At 34.1% G+C, this 15,603-nt stretch overlaps 1 protein-coding gene across 2 annotated transcripts in view; it reads right to left on the bottom strand.

Moving 5' to 3' along the window:
• PLA2G12B (phospholipase A2 group XIIB) overlaps positions 1–15,603 on the bottom strand; it is a 30,460-nt gene that overhangs the window by 5,272 nt on the left and 9,585 nt on the right. The window contains exon 2 of one of the 2 annotated variants that reach the window (XM_023507340.2): positions 736–812. In XM_023507340.2, coding sequence (XP_023363108.1) covers positions 736–812 — 77 coding nt within the window. Of the gene's footprint in view, positions 1–723; positions 813–15,603 lie in introns of both variants that reach the window. The other variant, XM_003755091.3, reaches the window with a different exon arrangement.

Below are 15,603 nucleotides of genomic sequence, written 5' to 3'. Positions count from 1 at the left end.
AGCCAAAACACCTTATGAATTCTTGGGTCTGTAGTCATTGCTTCCAGGGCTAGGGAGGTGATAGAAATTCCTTGCGATAGAGTACTATGTTCAGTTGTAGGCAACCTGTTTTTAGGAAGGACTATGACATAGTGAGTGGAAGGACTTAGAGATATTTAACATCAAGAAATGAAGAACTGGGGGAGCTTCAAGACAAGGGACAATAGTTTTCTTCAATGATCAGATGGATCATCCTCTGAAAAATGAACTAGATTTATTCTGCTTGGCAGATGGGACAGAAATGGGAGCAGGTTTGATGCCAAATAAACTGACAGTTAGTGCAATAGACTGACAGTGGGATGCCCTATCATTGGCAGTTGTCAATGGAAGGATCAGTACCCACATGAGTATGTTGTAGGGGGCAGGAGTTGGACTAGACAGATGCTGAAGTCTTTTCTGACTTAGTAGTTCTGTGATTCTCTGAGTGAAAACCATTAGGTCTGAGTTGGGGGAGATAATTCTTTGACACTGAACAAGGACTTTATGCAAAAAGGGCAGCTCTCTCTGAGGAAGGACAAAGTAAGTCACCTACTTCAAAAATGGCTTTTTTCCCGACAAAAAAGTGATTCTGATTTTAATGGTAAGCATTTTCCCATGATCTTCCCCCAAAAGGTTGCTATGTGATTCATCCTTTTGATTAGTAAAATCATGCCAGGTAGTAAATAAAGTGTTAGCAGTACATACACTGTCTGGTACCTTGAGACCCAGGAAGTAAGAGCTGCAGCCATTGGGCTCCTGTGGCTTATAGCCAGGCCGTGGCATTGGTGCCTTCCCTGCCAGAAAGGAGAGAGAAGAAAATCAGATATAAAACCTTTCTTTAGCAGTGTATTAAGTCAGAGCATTCATCAAACAATGATAGGAACCAACATGATTTTGTTTATTTTATTTTAATGTTTTGTTAATGACATAGACTTTGCATTATAATCACTTCCTGAAACCATCCCTACTCTGAATTCTTCCTTATAGAAATAAAAAAAATCACTTAAGCAAAACCTATAACAATCGTATCTTACAGTATACATAACGTTCTGAACCCATAGTCCACCACCTCTCTACTAAGAGGAAAGAAATGTGTTCTCAGCATGTGTCCTATAACTAACACTGGCCATTACATTGAATTTAAATTCCGATGTCCACTTATATTAATATAGTCATAGTGTATATTTTCCTGGCTCTACCTTCCTCACTCCATGGTGGTTTATACAAGGCTTCCCACATTTTTATAAATGTCTCTGATTTGTCATTTCATACAGAGCAATAGCATCCCATTATAGTTAGATGTATAATATATGCATAAAGAACTTATTAAGTATTTACTAAACAAGAAACAATGCCACATTCAAAGTAAGGGGATTTGGAATAACAGTTCTGCTATTCATTACCTGTGTGACCTTGGAAAATTAATTTAACTTATTTGGACCTCCGTCTTTTCATTTGTAAAATGAGAGAGTTGGACTAGATTCCTGCTAACTTCCCTTCTAACTCTAAAAATGTGACCCTATTAGTCTCTAATGCGATATACGTGAACCACAATCCTTAGATATCTCTGCACCAGAAAAGAGAAGTGCAGGTAGTCCTTAAATCTAGAGCTAAGATCTCAGAATGTGAACATGTGTCCAAGGCACATCAGTCACCTTCTTTCTACGTTCATGGATCCTAAACCTCTTTAAATCTTTTTTTTTTCTTTTTATTCCCTCAACCTCATTACTTTAAGGTTTTTAATCTATCTTCCTTCCCCCAGCCTCTCTCTACACTAATAAGGTTTTTCTTTTTCTTCTCAATAGTATTTCATTTTTTTTCTTTTTTTCCTCACTTGTATTTCATTTCCCTAAATATATGTAAGAATAGTTTTCAACTTTCATTTTTGTAGGATTTTGTTTTACAAATTTTTCTTTCCCTCTCTTACCTCCTTCTTCCCCAAGACAGCAAACAATCTAATATAGGTTAAATATGTGCAATCTGTTTAAACCTATTTCTATATTTGTCATGTTATACAAGAAAAATCAAACTAAAAGGGAAAAAAACATGAGAAAGAAAAAAACAAACAGGTGAAAATACTATGCTTCAATTCACATTCAATTTTCATTGTTTCTCTCTCGATGACGATTGCATTTTCCATCCCAAGTCTATTGGAATTACCTTGAATCACCACAATGCATTCTTCTTACAGCTTTTTCTTCCTATTGTATTTGTTTGACTATGTCACCCCTCAAACCATCAATGACTTTTCATCATTACAAAATAAAATGCATTCTTAATTTGGTAGTTAAGGCCATACACAATCAATTTTCCACTTCCCTTTCTGTTCTTTTCTCATGTCATTTCTCTCCATGCTCTTTATATTCCCTGGATAGCTTGCCATTTCCCATTCTTATCCTTTTCCTTCCATCTTCATTCATGTTCAGGACATACCTGAAGGAGTCTTTCAGTCATTTTCAGACACATCTTCCAACCCCTCTAGATCTAACTCTGGGGAATCTCCTCCATGAAATTTTCTTTGACTCTACCCTGAACTCCCACTCCCCCAGCTGTAAGTTGTCCCTTCCTCTCTCTTGGAATGCTTCCTGCCATTTTGATCAGGAGTTTCTCATGAGTTTGAAACTTCTTGTAGGTATCATAATAGCAGTAGATGGAAAACTCCTTGAAAACAAGGACTAGGTCAGAGATTTAAAACTGGAAGGGACCTTCAAATTCACTTAGCTTAACCCTCTTCATTTTAAATTAAAAGTTTTGTTGATGCTTTTTGTTTTTACATTACAAACATTTGTGGGATCCCAGTTCCCCCTCCCCACAAGTAAACCTTCCATTATAATAAAGAAAAAACTGAAGATGTAGTCCATATTCCATACTCATAATCCCCCACCTCTCTAAAGAAAAAGAAAAGGGATATTTTTAATCTCTTCACTAAATTGGCTCTCATATTTTATAAAAGAGGTAAATGAATCCCATAAAAGAGAAGTAGCTAACCCAAGAAGTCAACAACCATGGCAGGATTCTCCTTGGTAAGCCTTCAAGAGCTATGTAAATGTGAACCACTTGATGATCCATAAACCCATGGCTGGTTAGTGGCCAAACCAAGGCTGAAGTCAAGTATCCCTGATTCTTTGTCCATTATCAGGCAACACCACTCTTGAGAAGAAAGGAAACGGTTCTTCATTGGGCACTTGGTTTTGGGGCTTGAAATGAATTATTCGTGTGCTCAAGAACCTTTCCTCCAAGATTTGACAGCTAGAAGACAATTGTACATTATTAGAAAACTTCTGGAAGAGTTCTGACTTGTCAAAAGAAGGCAGAAAAACTTCTGGCTATGGTCTAGACCAGGGCTTCTTAAACTTTTTCCATTTGCAATCCCTTTTCCCCCAAGAAATTTTTGTGACTCCAGGAATATAAGTATATAAAAAGATATACAAATCAAACATTTACTGATAATAAATTATAATTTTGCAACCCCCACGTTCAGTCACAAAACCCCATATAGTATTGTGGCCCCAAGTTTAAGAAACTGGGATTTAGACCAAGTATTCTAGTTCTCAGTAGAATTGTAGCAAACACATTTAGATTAAGATAAAATAAGATGGAAAAGCCTGTAAGTATATAGGCTTTGAGCAAGACAGTTCTGATTTTTCTGAGAATTTATATAACTTTTTGGTGGGTTTTTTTCCCTTGACTTTCATTGCAGTATTGATTAGGCATGCTATAATAGAAGTGTTGGATTTGGAGTGAGAAATCTCTGTTCAAATTCTACTTATAACACTGAAAAGCATAGGTTTAGAACTCAAAGGGACCTTGGAGATCATCTAGTCCAGTCCCTTATTCTAAATATGAAGAATCACTCAAAAAGGGAACTCACACAATTGGTATCTCTAAATATAGTATTCATTTAGGTGAGACTAAATCCTAAAAAAAAAAAAAAAATTCACTTGATGATTTTAGATTAAGCTTGGGCAAAATCCCTTCCAGGACTATAATCTGACTTCACATCTACTTCACATGTTTGTTGTGAGCTCAGAGGTGATCATATCTGTAAATTTTAAAGCCCTGTATAAACTTCAGATCTTACTATTAAGACAAATGTGCAAAGCTTACCTAAGTTTAATGTGGGCCCCAAGCCCTAACCAATGGGTTTATCTAACTCCTGTCCCACAAAATTGTTGAAAGTACTGTGTAAATGTTATTATGCCATAGAAATGTGAGTTATTATGGGAACTCCATGCAGTTTTCTACTTTCTAATGAGAATGGTTTCAAAATATTTTTGTATTTCCCAGATGTATCTCTCTTTTCCATACCATCATTTTGTGCTTATTTTGTATAAATTCTATTTTTATTTATGTGTGAACATATTGTATATCCCTAAACTGCCTCCTTTTCTTTCTTTCTTTCTTTCTTTCTTTCTTTCTTTTTTTTTTTTTTGCTGAGGCAATTGGGGTTATAAGTGACTTGCCCAGGGTCACACAGCCAGAATGTGTTATGTGTCTGAGACCAGATTTGAACTCAGGTCCTCCTGACTTCAGGGCTTGTGCTCTATCCACTGGGCCAGCTAGCTGCCCCAACTGTCTCATTTCATATTTGCATCCCCAGCAACAAATGCCTGTCACATAGTAAGTTTTTAATAAGCTCATGTTGGATCACTGATAACGGCACAAAGTGGGAATCATGAGAAGGGGTTTCAGGTTTTGCCTTGTTTTCTGCAGACTTAATTTTGAGGTGTCTGTTAATTTTCTCAGAGGTAGAAGGAATAGATCCTTTTCCCTTAAAAGAAGCTTGATTGGTATTCAAGGGTCATGTGCAAGGCGAGCAAGGATCAATGTTTCAAGAAAAGGTAGCCTAGGACAATAGAGAAAGGAATGGATTTGGGGAATGGCAAACCATTTGCTCCCTAGGTGACTCTAGGCAGATGCTCATTCAGAGGGATTTGCATTGGAGTGCATCTCAGAGCATAAGAGGAGTTGCTTTGGCTACTTCAGGCACTGTCTCAGGGCTGATGGGCTCTGATGCTGAGGAATGAAGAAGCAATGCCTTTATTGATCCCTTGATCCCATGATGGCAGCAAAGGGGCTTACATCAAGACTGGCCAGTGAGCCAGAAGGAATGCCCTGCTCCGTGGACCTTAAAGGAAAGAGCTGGCCCTCTTCTCATAGGTCAAGATCAGAACTGCTCAAGCTTCTCCAGCAGCAGCAGAAATACCATTCGATCATGACAGTCAGCCCATGTGCTGACTCACAGCGAATTGGAAATTACAATTTCTGCTTCAATTCAATGCCCATCAGAGGGTCCTGTATTTCCTAGAGGCAATAGGGGGTCACAGAAGCTTATTAATCAGATAAAAGATGTGGTCAGTGGTGTTCTGGGAATATCCCCACATATGTAAGTATATTTCATTCAAGGTCCTGGTTTTGCTGGGAAGGTTCGTTAGGGATCCCACAAACAGAGAGTTTCTTCTTATGATCCTAATGTGTTAAGTGGTCTCTTGATCAAATTTATTTTGAGTCCTGCCCTCACCATTCTTTTCAGCTCTGTTGAAATGCACCAAGTAGCCCTGAAAACAAATGAGTAGAGAAGGGGGCCGTGAGGTGGATAGTCTGTATAGTGGATAGAGCTTTGAGGCTGGAATCAAGAAAACTCAAGTTCAAATCTAGCCCGATACTTATTAGGTGTGGGATCCTGAGTAAATGACTTAAGCCTGTTTGTCTCTGTTCTTTAACTGTAAAATAGCTGAAGAAAGAAATGGTATTCCAGTATCTTTGCCAAGAAAACCCCCAAATGGGGTCCTTGAGAGTCGAATATGACTGAATTAACTAAGCAACCATAAAGAGAGGGGGCAACTCGCCATTACAATATCATCTGGGTTTGGTTTATAGCATTCAAGTAGGGCACTTGTCTTTCCTGCTCTAATTATCCACCATACTATGCACTGATATAATTCATGCAGCATAATAAGGAGCCACTAAGATTTCTACCAATTCTACCAAAAAGAGAAATATTGTCATTTCATTACATTAGGTTTTATGTCACTGTTTTTATGGATCTATGAGCATTTCAAGATATGCTTTTCTTTACCTGTGAGGGTTGATATTTTTCCAAACCTCCCCTTCTCTTCTTTTGAAACCCTTTGATATCATCTCTTCCTTTCCCCCCTTCCAATCAAAGAGATGGCCCAGAGGTGGCCCTTCTCCCTGCCAAGGCCAACAGTTCTCTACATATACTCGAACCCATCCCTGCCCCTCTCCTCCAGCAGATTGCATCCCTCCTCCCAAATCTTTAACCCTTCCTGTCTAGTTATTCCTTCCCTACTGTCTTCAGGCATTTATCTCCACTATCATTAAAAAAAATTCACTACACCATACCATTTCTTAGGCTATTATTCTCTATCTCCTCCCTTCCTCAAATTCCTTGAAAAAATTGTTTATTTTTGCTGCCTCCACCTCCTCTCCATCATTTCTCAACTAGTTCTAGCCTTATCACTCTCACTGATCTAAATTTACCAATTAATTCTTTTCTTCTGTTTAATTTTTATTGCTTGACCAAAATGCCTCGTGGATAGCAAAATGGTGCAATGGATAGAGTGCTGGATCTGGAGTCAGGAATATCTGAGATCAAATCCAGCCTCAGACACCTACTAGCTGTGTGACCCTCGTCAAGTCACTTAACTTCTACCTCAGTTTCCTCAACGGTAAAGTGAGGATCATAACAGCACCAGACTTCTAGGGTTGTTATGAGGATCAAATGAGATGATATTTGTAAAGCACTTAGTGCTTGGCACATAGCAGGCACTTAATAACTAGTTGTTTCTTCCCTCTCCCCATCAAAATTGAAGAATTTTTAATATAGGTTGAGACCCAGCTTCTTAAGCTGTAGTTCGTGATGTCACATGGAGTCTCTAATTGAATGTGGGGGTCGCAAAATTATGATTTATTATCAGTAAATGTTTGATTTGCATATCTCTGTCATATACCTATATACCTAGTATCGCATAAAATTTCTCAAGTGAAAAGGGATGGAAAGTTTTAGTGGGAAAAGTTTTAGAAGCCCTGATTTAAGTGAATATAGGTACATTTTATCAAAAGAAGATAAATTAATAGTTTAAATGTAATTTATATAATATCTAAATCTGCGTGGTATCAGAATAACTGTAGAAACAAGGCTTTCCTACTGTTTTTGGATGAGAATGGCAAAAGGAATTAAAATTTCTTTGTGTAGCACTGCTGCTGCACATAGCAACAACTGTTGCTTTCACATAGCACATCTCCAATTTTTTCCAGGGACAAAAAGTTCCTAATCTTGACATTAGAATTGATCTGCATCCCTGCCTGCCACAACTTAAGTGTTAACCATAGCCCTTGGATGGAAGATTTCCAAGGATGATGTTGGCAAGTAGCTGCTCTTGTCATCTTAATGTTTTGGGGAAAACCAAGGATACCAATGTTCAAATCAGCCCACACTCTCTGGGTCTGGGTCACACTTTCTATGGTAAATTTACTTTTTCTTCTTTTTCTAGCATTTTTTTTCTATGGCCCTGAAGAGGTTACCTCCTTCTTCACATTTGTAATTTCTATAAAGATTTTAGGAAAAGATTATCTAACCTAATGAAGGAAAGGATCTCATCCACCTGAAATCAGAATATAAAAGCTTTAATAAGTTAACAACTTTTGATGAAATACTTCCCTCTTTAGTTTCTTTACTAATTCTGATTTCTACTTTTATCTACTGTTAAGCTGAGTCAAAAGAGTGGCCAGGAATTTAGGGTCAGGAAGATCTGAATCTTAGACCTGCTCAAATACTTTCTAGTTTAGGCAAATGACTTAACCTCTTTCTGCCTCAGTTTCCTTACTTGTAAAAATGGACATAATAACATCTATCTTGACAGAGCTGTTGTGAACATCAAATGAGTTAATATATGTAAACATGTGTAAACACTTCATAAATCTTAAAGTGCTACATAAATGCTAGCAATGATGATGATGATGATGATGTTAAATACTATCTGAAGTCCTAAGAGACTAAAACAAATGTAAACAGTTCACTTTAAATAGGGCATATCTGTTGGCAGATACTAGAATTTTCTTTATTTCACTTTTGACACCTGAGAACGTGGAGGAGGAAAAACAGGCTTGCTGTGAGGCTTGGACAATATCCATGTGACTAGCCTTTCTTCACTCTTTAGCTCTTATTTTGCTTCCTGCCTTTCTGTTTCCATCAAATGATCCCTTCCATGATATACAAAAGGCAAAGGGTTTCTAGATTCCCCACATCAGCAGTAGATCTCATCATATTTTTTTTTTTTTTTTGCTTCTATCTGCTGCTTTTGACACCCCTCTCTTCTTTGATACACTCTCCTTTCTGGGGTTTTTTCCCTACTCTGTTAGGCCATAAAATTCAGAAAAGCAGAAATAATAAACACATCCTTTTCATATCATAATGCAATAAAAATTGTATCCTATAATGGACAATGTAAAGAAATATTTAAAAAATTAATTGGAAATTAAAATCTAACCCTAAAAAATATATGGGTCAAAGAACAAATCATCGAAACAATCAATAATTCAATTAAAGAGGGGCAGCTAGGTGACGCAGTGGATAAAGTACCAGCCCTGAAGTCAGGAGGACCTGAGTTCAAATATAATCTCAGACACTTAATACTTCCTAGCTGTGTGACCCTGGGCAAATCACTTAAACCCAATTGCCTTAGGAAAAAAATAAACAAATAATTTTTTAAAAATCAATTAAGGAAAATGACAACGAGACAACATTCCAAAATTTATGGAAAACAGCTTTTATATCTCTAATTGTTTATGTGAATAAAACAGAGAAAAAGCAGAACAACTAATCAGGTACACAAATAAAAAATTAGAAAAAAAAACAGTTAAAAATCTCCCAAAACACCAAATTAGAAATCCTGAAAATCAAAAGAGAGATTAATAAAATTGAAGACAAGAAAACCATTGAACTAATAAATAAAACTAGAAACTGGTCTTATGAGAAAAAATAAAATAGATAAATCATTGGTTAATTTAAATTTTAAAAGGAAAGAAGAAAACAAAAATATTAGTATAAAAAATGAGAGGGGTCCATTCATCACCAATGAAGAGAAAATTAAGACAATTGTTAGGAGTTATTTTACCCCATTATATGTCAATAAATTTGATGGTCTAAATGAAATAGACAGATACTTACAAAAATATAAATTACCCAGATTAACAGAAGAAAAAATAAAGTAAAATAAAAAGAAATTAAATTAAATAATCCAATCTTAGAAAAAGAAATTGAACGAGCCATCAATAAACTTCCTAAGAAAAAATCCCCAGGACTAGAAAGATTTACAAGCAAATTTTACTTAACTTTTAAAGAACAATCAATTCCAATGCTAAATAAGCTATTTGGGGGGGAAAAAAGCAAAGAAAGGGTCCTACCAAATTCTGTATACAACACAAATATGATGTTGATACCCAAATCAAGAAGAGTCAAAATGGAGAATGAAAACTATAGCCCAATTTCCCTAATTAGTATTGATACAAAAATTTAAAATAAAATACTGGCAGAGAAATTTACAGTAACACATCACAAAGATCGTACACTATGACCAGGTTGGATTTATATCAAAAGTGAAGGACTGATTCAACAATAGGAAAACTATTATTATTGGCGATACCAATAACAAAACTAACTAAAAACCACATGGCCTCAATAGATACAGAAAAAGCCTTTGACAAAATATAGCATCCATTCCCAATAAAAACAGTAGAGAACATAGAAATAATAAGAAGCATAGGAATAGAAACTTATCTTAAAAGACTAATATTTATCTAAAGCTATCATTAAACATTATCTGTAATGGGAACAAGTTAGAAACCTTCCCAGTAAAATCCAGAGTGAAAAAAAGAATGACCATTACCACCTCGATTACTTAATATTATTCTAAAAAGTTTAACTATGGTAATAAGAGAAGAAAAAGAAATTAAAGGAAATAAAATAGACAATGAGAAAACAATACTATAAATCTTTCCAGATGATATTATGTTATACTTAGAAAATCCTATTAACTAAAATACTACTTGAAATTACTAACAATTTTAGTAAGAGATACAAAATAAATCCACATAAATAATCACATATATTACTAACAAAGCCCAGCAGCAAGAGATAGAGAAATGTCCTCTAAAATAACTATAGGTGATAAAAATTACCTAGAAATCCACGTTCCAAGATAAGTCTAAGAACTATATGAAAACAAATATAAGACACTTTTCACACGAAGTCAGATCTAAACAACTGGAAAAATATTAATTGCTCATGGGTAGCTGAGCTGACATAGTAAAAAAAAAAAAAAATGACAATTCTGCCTAAATTACTCTCCTTATTCAGTATCATATCATTCAAATTACCAAAAAACTATTTTATAGAGCTAGAAATCATAACAAAATTGATCTGGAAGAACGAAAACTCAAAGATGTCAAGGGAATCAGTGGGGAAAAAATGTGAAAGAAGGTAGTCTAACTTTATTAGATCTCAGACTGCATATAAAGCAGTAATTATCAAAACAATCTGGTACTGGTTAATAAATAGAGTGGTGAATCAGTGGAATAGATTAGGTACAAATTGCATCATAGTAAATAAGCATAGTAATCTAGTATATGACAAAATCCAAGCTTTTGGAACAAAAATTCATTATTTGACAAAAACTGCTGGGAAAACTAGAAAACAGTATGGGAGAAGCTAGGTATAAATCAATATCTCATACCATATACTATAGGTCAAATATAATAAGGTCAAAATGAGTACATGCTTTACATCTAACAGATGATACCATAAAAAAATTAAGAGATCATGGGAAAGTTTATCTGTCAGATTTATGAATTAGGGAAGAATTTAGGGTCAAAGAAGATATAGAGAGCATTATAAAATGTAAAATATATCATTTTGATTAAATAAAATTAAAAAGCGTTTGCACAAATAAAACCAATACAACTAAAAATATCAGTAAAACAGAAAACTAGGGAAATATTTTGCAACAAGTACCTTTGATATACGCTTCATTTTTCAAATATATAGAGAACTGAGTCAAATTTATAAAAATACAAGTCATTCCTCAATTAATAAATGGCCAAAGGATACAGAGAGTTTTCAAAAGAAGAAATCAAAGCCATCTATAATCATATGGGGGAAAATGCTCTAAATCATTACTGATAAGAGAAATACAAATTAAAGCAACTCAAATATCTCCTCACTCCTATCAGAGTGGTTAATATGACAAAAAAAGGAAAGTGTTGAATGTTGGAGGAGATATAGAAAAACTGGGATAGAAATACATTGTAGATGGAGTTGTGAACTGATTGAACCATTCTGGAGAAAAATTTAGAACTATGCCCAAAGAGCTATAAAACTGTACACACCTTTTGATCCAGCAAAACCATTTTTAAGTCTATATCTCAAAGACATTCCACAAATGCCTTTTGTGGATCTATTTGTACAAAAATATTTACAAGAGCTCTTTTTGTGGTGGCTAAAAATTGGAAATTAAAGAGATGCTCATCAATTGGGAAATGATTAAATAAGCTGTGGTATATGACTATAACTAAAATTATTGTGTTATGACAAGTAGGATGATTTCAGAAAAACCTGGAAAGACTTATATGAATTGATGCAAAGTGAAGGGAACAGAACCAAAAGAACATTGTACACAACAGCAGCAATATTGTTTGATGAGGAATTGTGAACGACTTAACTATTCTCAGCAATACAATAATCCAAGACAATCCCAAAGGATTAATGATGATACTGTCTGCCTCTAGAGAAAGAATTTATGTTATTTGATTAAGACTTAAAACATGCTATTTCTTACTTTATTTTTTCTTTTATTTCAGTCTTTTTTTTAACTAAATGACTAATATGGAAATATTTTATGTAATTGTGCATGAATAACCTCTATTTGATTTTTTACTGTTTCAAGGAGAGAAAGAGGAATAAAGGAGGGAATGAAGGAGAGAATCTGGAACTCAAAACTTTAAATAAAAATGTAAAAAAAAAAATTCTAGTGACAGAACATGCAAACAATTATGAATGAAAAAGATATATGCAAGATAAATTGAAAATGATCTCATAGAGAATTCCCACTGTTCCACTGTGGGAAGAGGGGAGGTTATAAGTAGAGTAGTTAAGGGAAAAAACCAGAAATTTCCTTCTGCTTTTTCACCAAAGAAAATCAGAAAATCAAGGCCCCAAAATTCTAGGAACAAAAAAAACAAAAACTTGGAAAGGGTTTGATTCCTGAGACCCAGATTTAAAAAAAAAAGTTAAAAGAAGTAGTAGGAATGTCACAGATGTACAGCTAAAAAGAACCTTAGAGATCTAGCCTCCACATTTTACAAATGACAAAACTGGCCCAACAAATGACTTGCCAAAAGCCTCACACAGGCAGCAAGTAGCAGGATTGGAATTTGAATTCAGGATCTCTAACCCCAAATCCAGAATTCTTTCCACTGCATCAGCTTCATTTGTATGGCATGGGTCAGTAATGCTTTTTTAAAAAATTTTATTCATTTTGATGATTGTTTCTCTTTTATTCTTGAAGAAGATCAATGACATTAGGAGGGGGATGCCATGATGTGCAAGTGAATAGATTTAAGTGAGGGAGAGCTGTGCAAAGCCACCAGTCTCACTCTCTTCTTCAGAGCCATCTAAGACCAATGGCAAGATATGGGTTAAGAAGACTAACAATGACTCCAGATGAAGTGGGAAATTTTGGCCTTTTTAAGCTAAGGTCTTTCCCAGATCTCACTTTGTCTGAGGCAATGTCTATTCAATAATGAAAGGCTATGTAAGAATTGAAGGAGAACATTGATTTTGAATTTAAATACAAAAAGACAAAAAAAAATTTCCATATATATCATGCAACATAAAAAGACAATTCAACATAAAACCATGAATTTCTACTTCACATTTCTTGCTTTTTATGGAAAAACTATGTAGTAAACACTTCATACTATTTTCTGTTTTTCTGTGCTTTCTTCTAAGTTTTCTTTTGTTCTCTTTTTGTGCACTGTTTATTTTTTCTCTCTCCCTCCCAACCCCAACCTTAAGAAGGCTACCATTAGACATGAATATGTATGTACACATACATATATATATATTTTTTTTTCATACACACACATTCATACATATATGATTTAATTGTTCAAAGATGTTCTTAGGATAATATTGCTGTTAGCGTGTACAAAATTCTCTTAGTTCTAATCATTTCACTCTTCATTATTCCATGCAAGTCTTTCCATGATTTTCTAAAATCAATCACCTCATTATTTCTTATAGCACAGTAGTATTTCATCACAATCATAAACCACAATTCATTCAGCCATTCCCCAGTTAATGAGCATCCCCTCAATTTCTAGTTCTTTGTCACTAGCAAGAGAGTTGCTATAAATATTTTAAAACATATAAGTTCTTTTGCTTGTTCTCTAATCCTCTTGAGAAACAGAACTAATAGGAATGCAAGGCAGAGGTAATACACAGTTTTTTAATCCTATGTGTATAATTCCAGATTGCTCTCCAAAATTGTTGGTTCAGTTCACAGTTCCACCAATAGTGAATTAGTGAACCAAATTTTCCATATCCCTTCCAACATTTCTGTCTTTCCTTTTCCATCACCTTAGCCAACATGACAGGTATAGGCTGATATCTCATTTGCATTTCTTTGATCAATATTGATTTAGAACATATTTTCATATGACTGTATATTTTGATTTCTTCATTGGAAAACTCTCCATTTTCTTTGACCATTTATCAAATGGTGAATGGCTCCTATTTTTATAAATTTGACAAAGTGCTTTATATATTTGAGATATGAAGCCTTTCTCTGAGAAACTGTCCATAATTTTTTTTCCTATTTTCTCTTTCCTTCTAATCTTGGTTACTTGGATTTTATTTGTGCAAAATTTTTGTAATTTAATGTGATCAAAATTATCTATTTTATACCTCAGAATGTTCTCTCTTATTTATTCATAAATTCTTCCCCTATCCATAAGTCTGATGGGTAATATATCTCATGTTCTAATTTTCTTATATCTCCCTTTATATTATATTTATATATAAACATAATATATCTCTATGTAATATACATTATATGTTATATATGAACAATAAATATTAATAGTATATATATATATATATATATCATGTATCCATTTTGATCTTATCTTGGTAAATGATATAAGATATTGATCTATGCCCAATTTCTGGTGGACTGTTTTCCAACTTTCCCAGCAGTTTTTTAATCAAATAATGAATTCTTCTCCCAAAGGCTTAAATCTTTTTATCTGTCAAATGCAAAGGTTACTATATTCATTTGCTACTGTGTATCATATGTCTACTCTGTTCCACTTATCTACCTTTAAGTTGCTTAGCCAGTAGCAGATAGTTTTGATAATTACTGCCTTATAGTAGAGCTTAATATCCAGTACTTCTAAACCTCCTTCCTTTACATTTTTTTAATTAATTCCTTTAATATTCTTGACCTTTTGTTCTTGCAAATGAATTTTGTTATTTTTTTCTAGCTTAGTAAAATAATTTTTGATAATTTAATTGGGATAGCATTGAATAAATAGATTAGATAAAATTGTCATGTTTTGTTATGTTGGCTCTGCCTACCCATGAACGATTAATGTTTCTCCAATTATTTAAATCTGACTTTAGATTAAAAAGTATTTCATAATTATGTTCATGTAATTCCTGGGTTTATTTTGATAGGTATAATCTCAGGTGTTTTATATTATCTACAGTTACTTTAAATGGGGAATCTCTTACTATTTCTGCTTGCCAGTATTTAAATGTTAGTGATATATAGAAATGCTGATGTTTGTGTGGGTTTGTTGTATATACTGCTGCTTTATTAAAATTATTCATTATACCTTTAGTTGAATCTCTAGGATTTTTCAAGTATATCATCACATTGCCTGCAAAGTGAGATAGTTTTATTATCTCCTTGCCTTTTCTGATTCCTTTAATTTTTTCTTCTCTTATTGCTGTCACTAGTATTTTTAATACATTATTGAATAATGTATTAGAATTGAATAATATATTAAAATTGGATAATTCTAATACATAATTAAATAATGAGCAACCTTGTTTCATTTTTTATCTTATTGGGAAGGTTTATTCCCACTACAAATAATGCTTTCTCTGAATTTACTTTTTAAGAGTTCTGATTTTCTTATATTTCTTCCTTATGTTTGTTTGTTCTACCAGTTCCCTAAAACATGAATACAGGAAAGATCTGCCAATTTAAATGTCAGGCTAATAAAAGGAAGTTCAGTGAATAGCCTTACAACAAAGCAGATCATTGTGAGTCATTAGATTTTCAGGTACAGATTGAGATCTGAAAAGGCTGACATTACCTAATCTAATCCCCTTATTTTACAGATTAGGAAATTTAGACCCAGAGGGGTTACAGGATTTATCCAAGACTATGTAGGTAGCAAGTAGGAGGGCTGGTCTGAGCTCCCAATTGGTGAAAGCCATAGCAAAGACTTCAGGAGGGGAATATGGGTCTCTATTATGGGATAGGAGATCCTGTT

This window comes from Sarcophilus harrisii, chromosome 2 (assembly GCF_902635505.1).
Source record: "Sarcophilus harrisii chromosome 2, mSarHar1.11, whole genome shotgun sequence".
In the NCBI taxonomy this organism is placed as follows: Eukaryota; Metazoa; Chordata; class Mammalia; order Dasyuromorphia; family Dasyuridae; genus Sarcophilus; species Sarcophilus harrisii.
The sequence above is the reverse complement of the archived record's forward strand: the minus strand, read 5'-3'. Positions and strand labels throughout refer to the sequence as shown.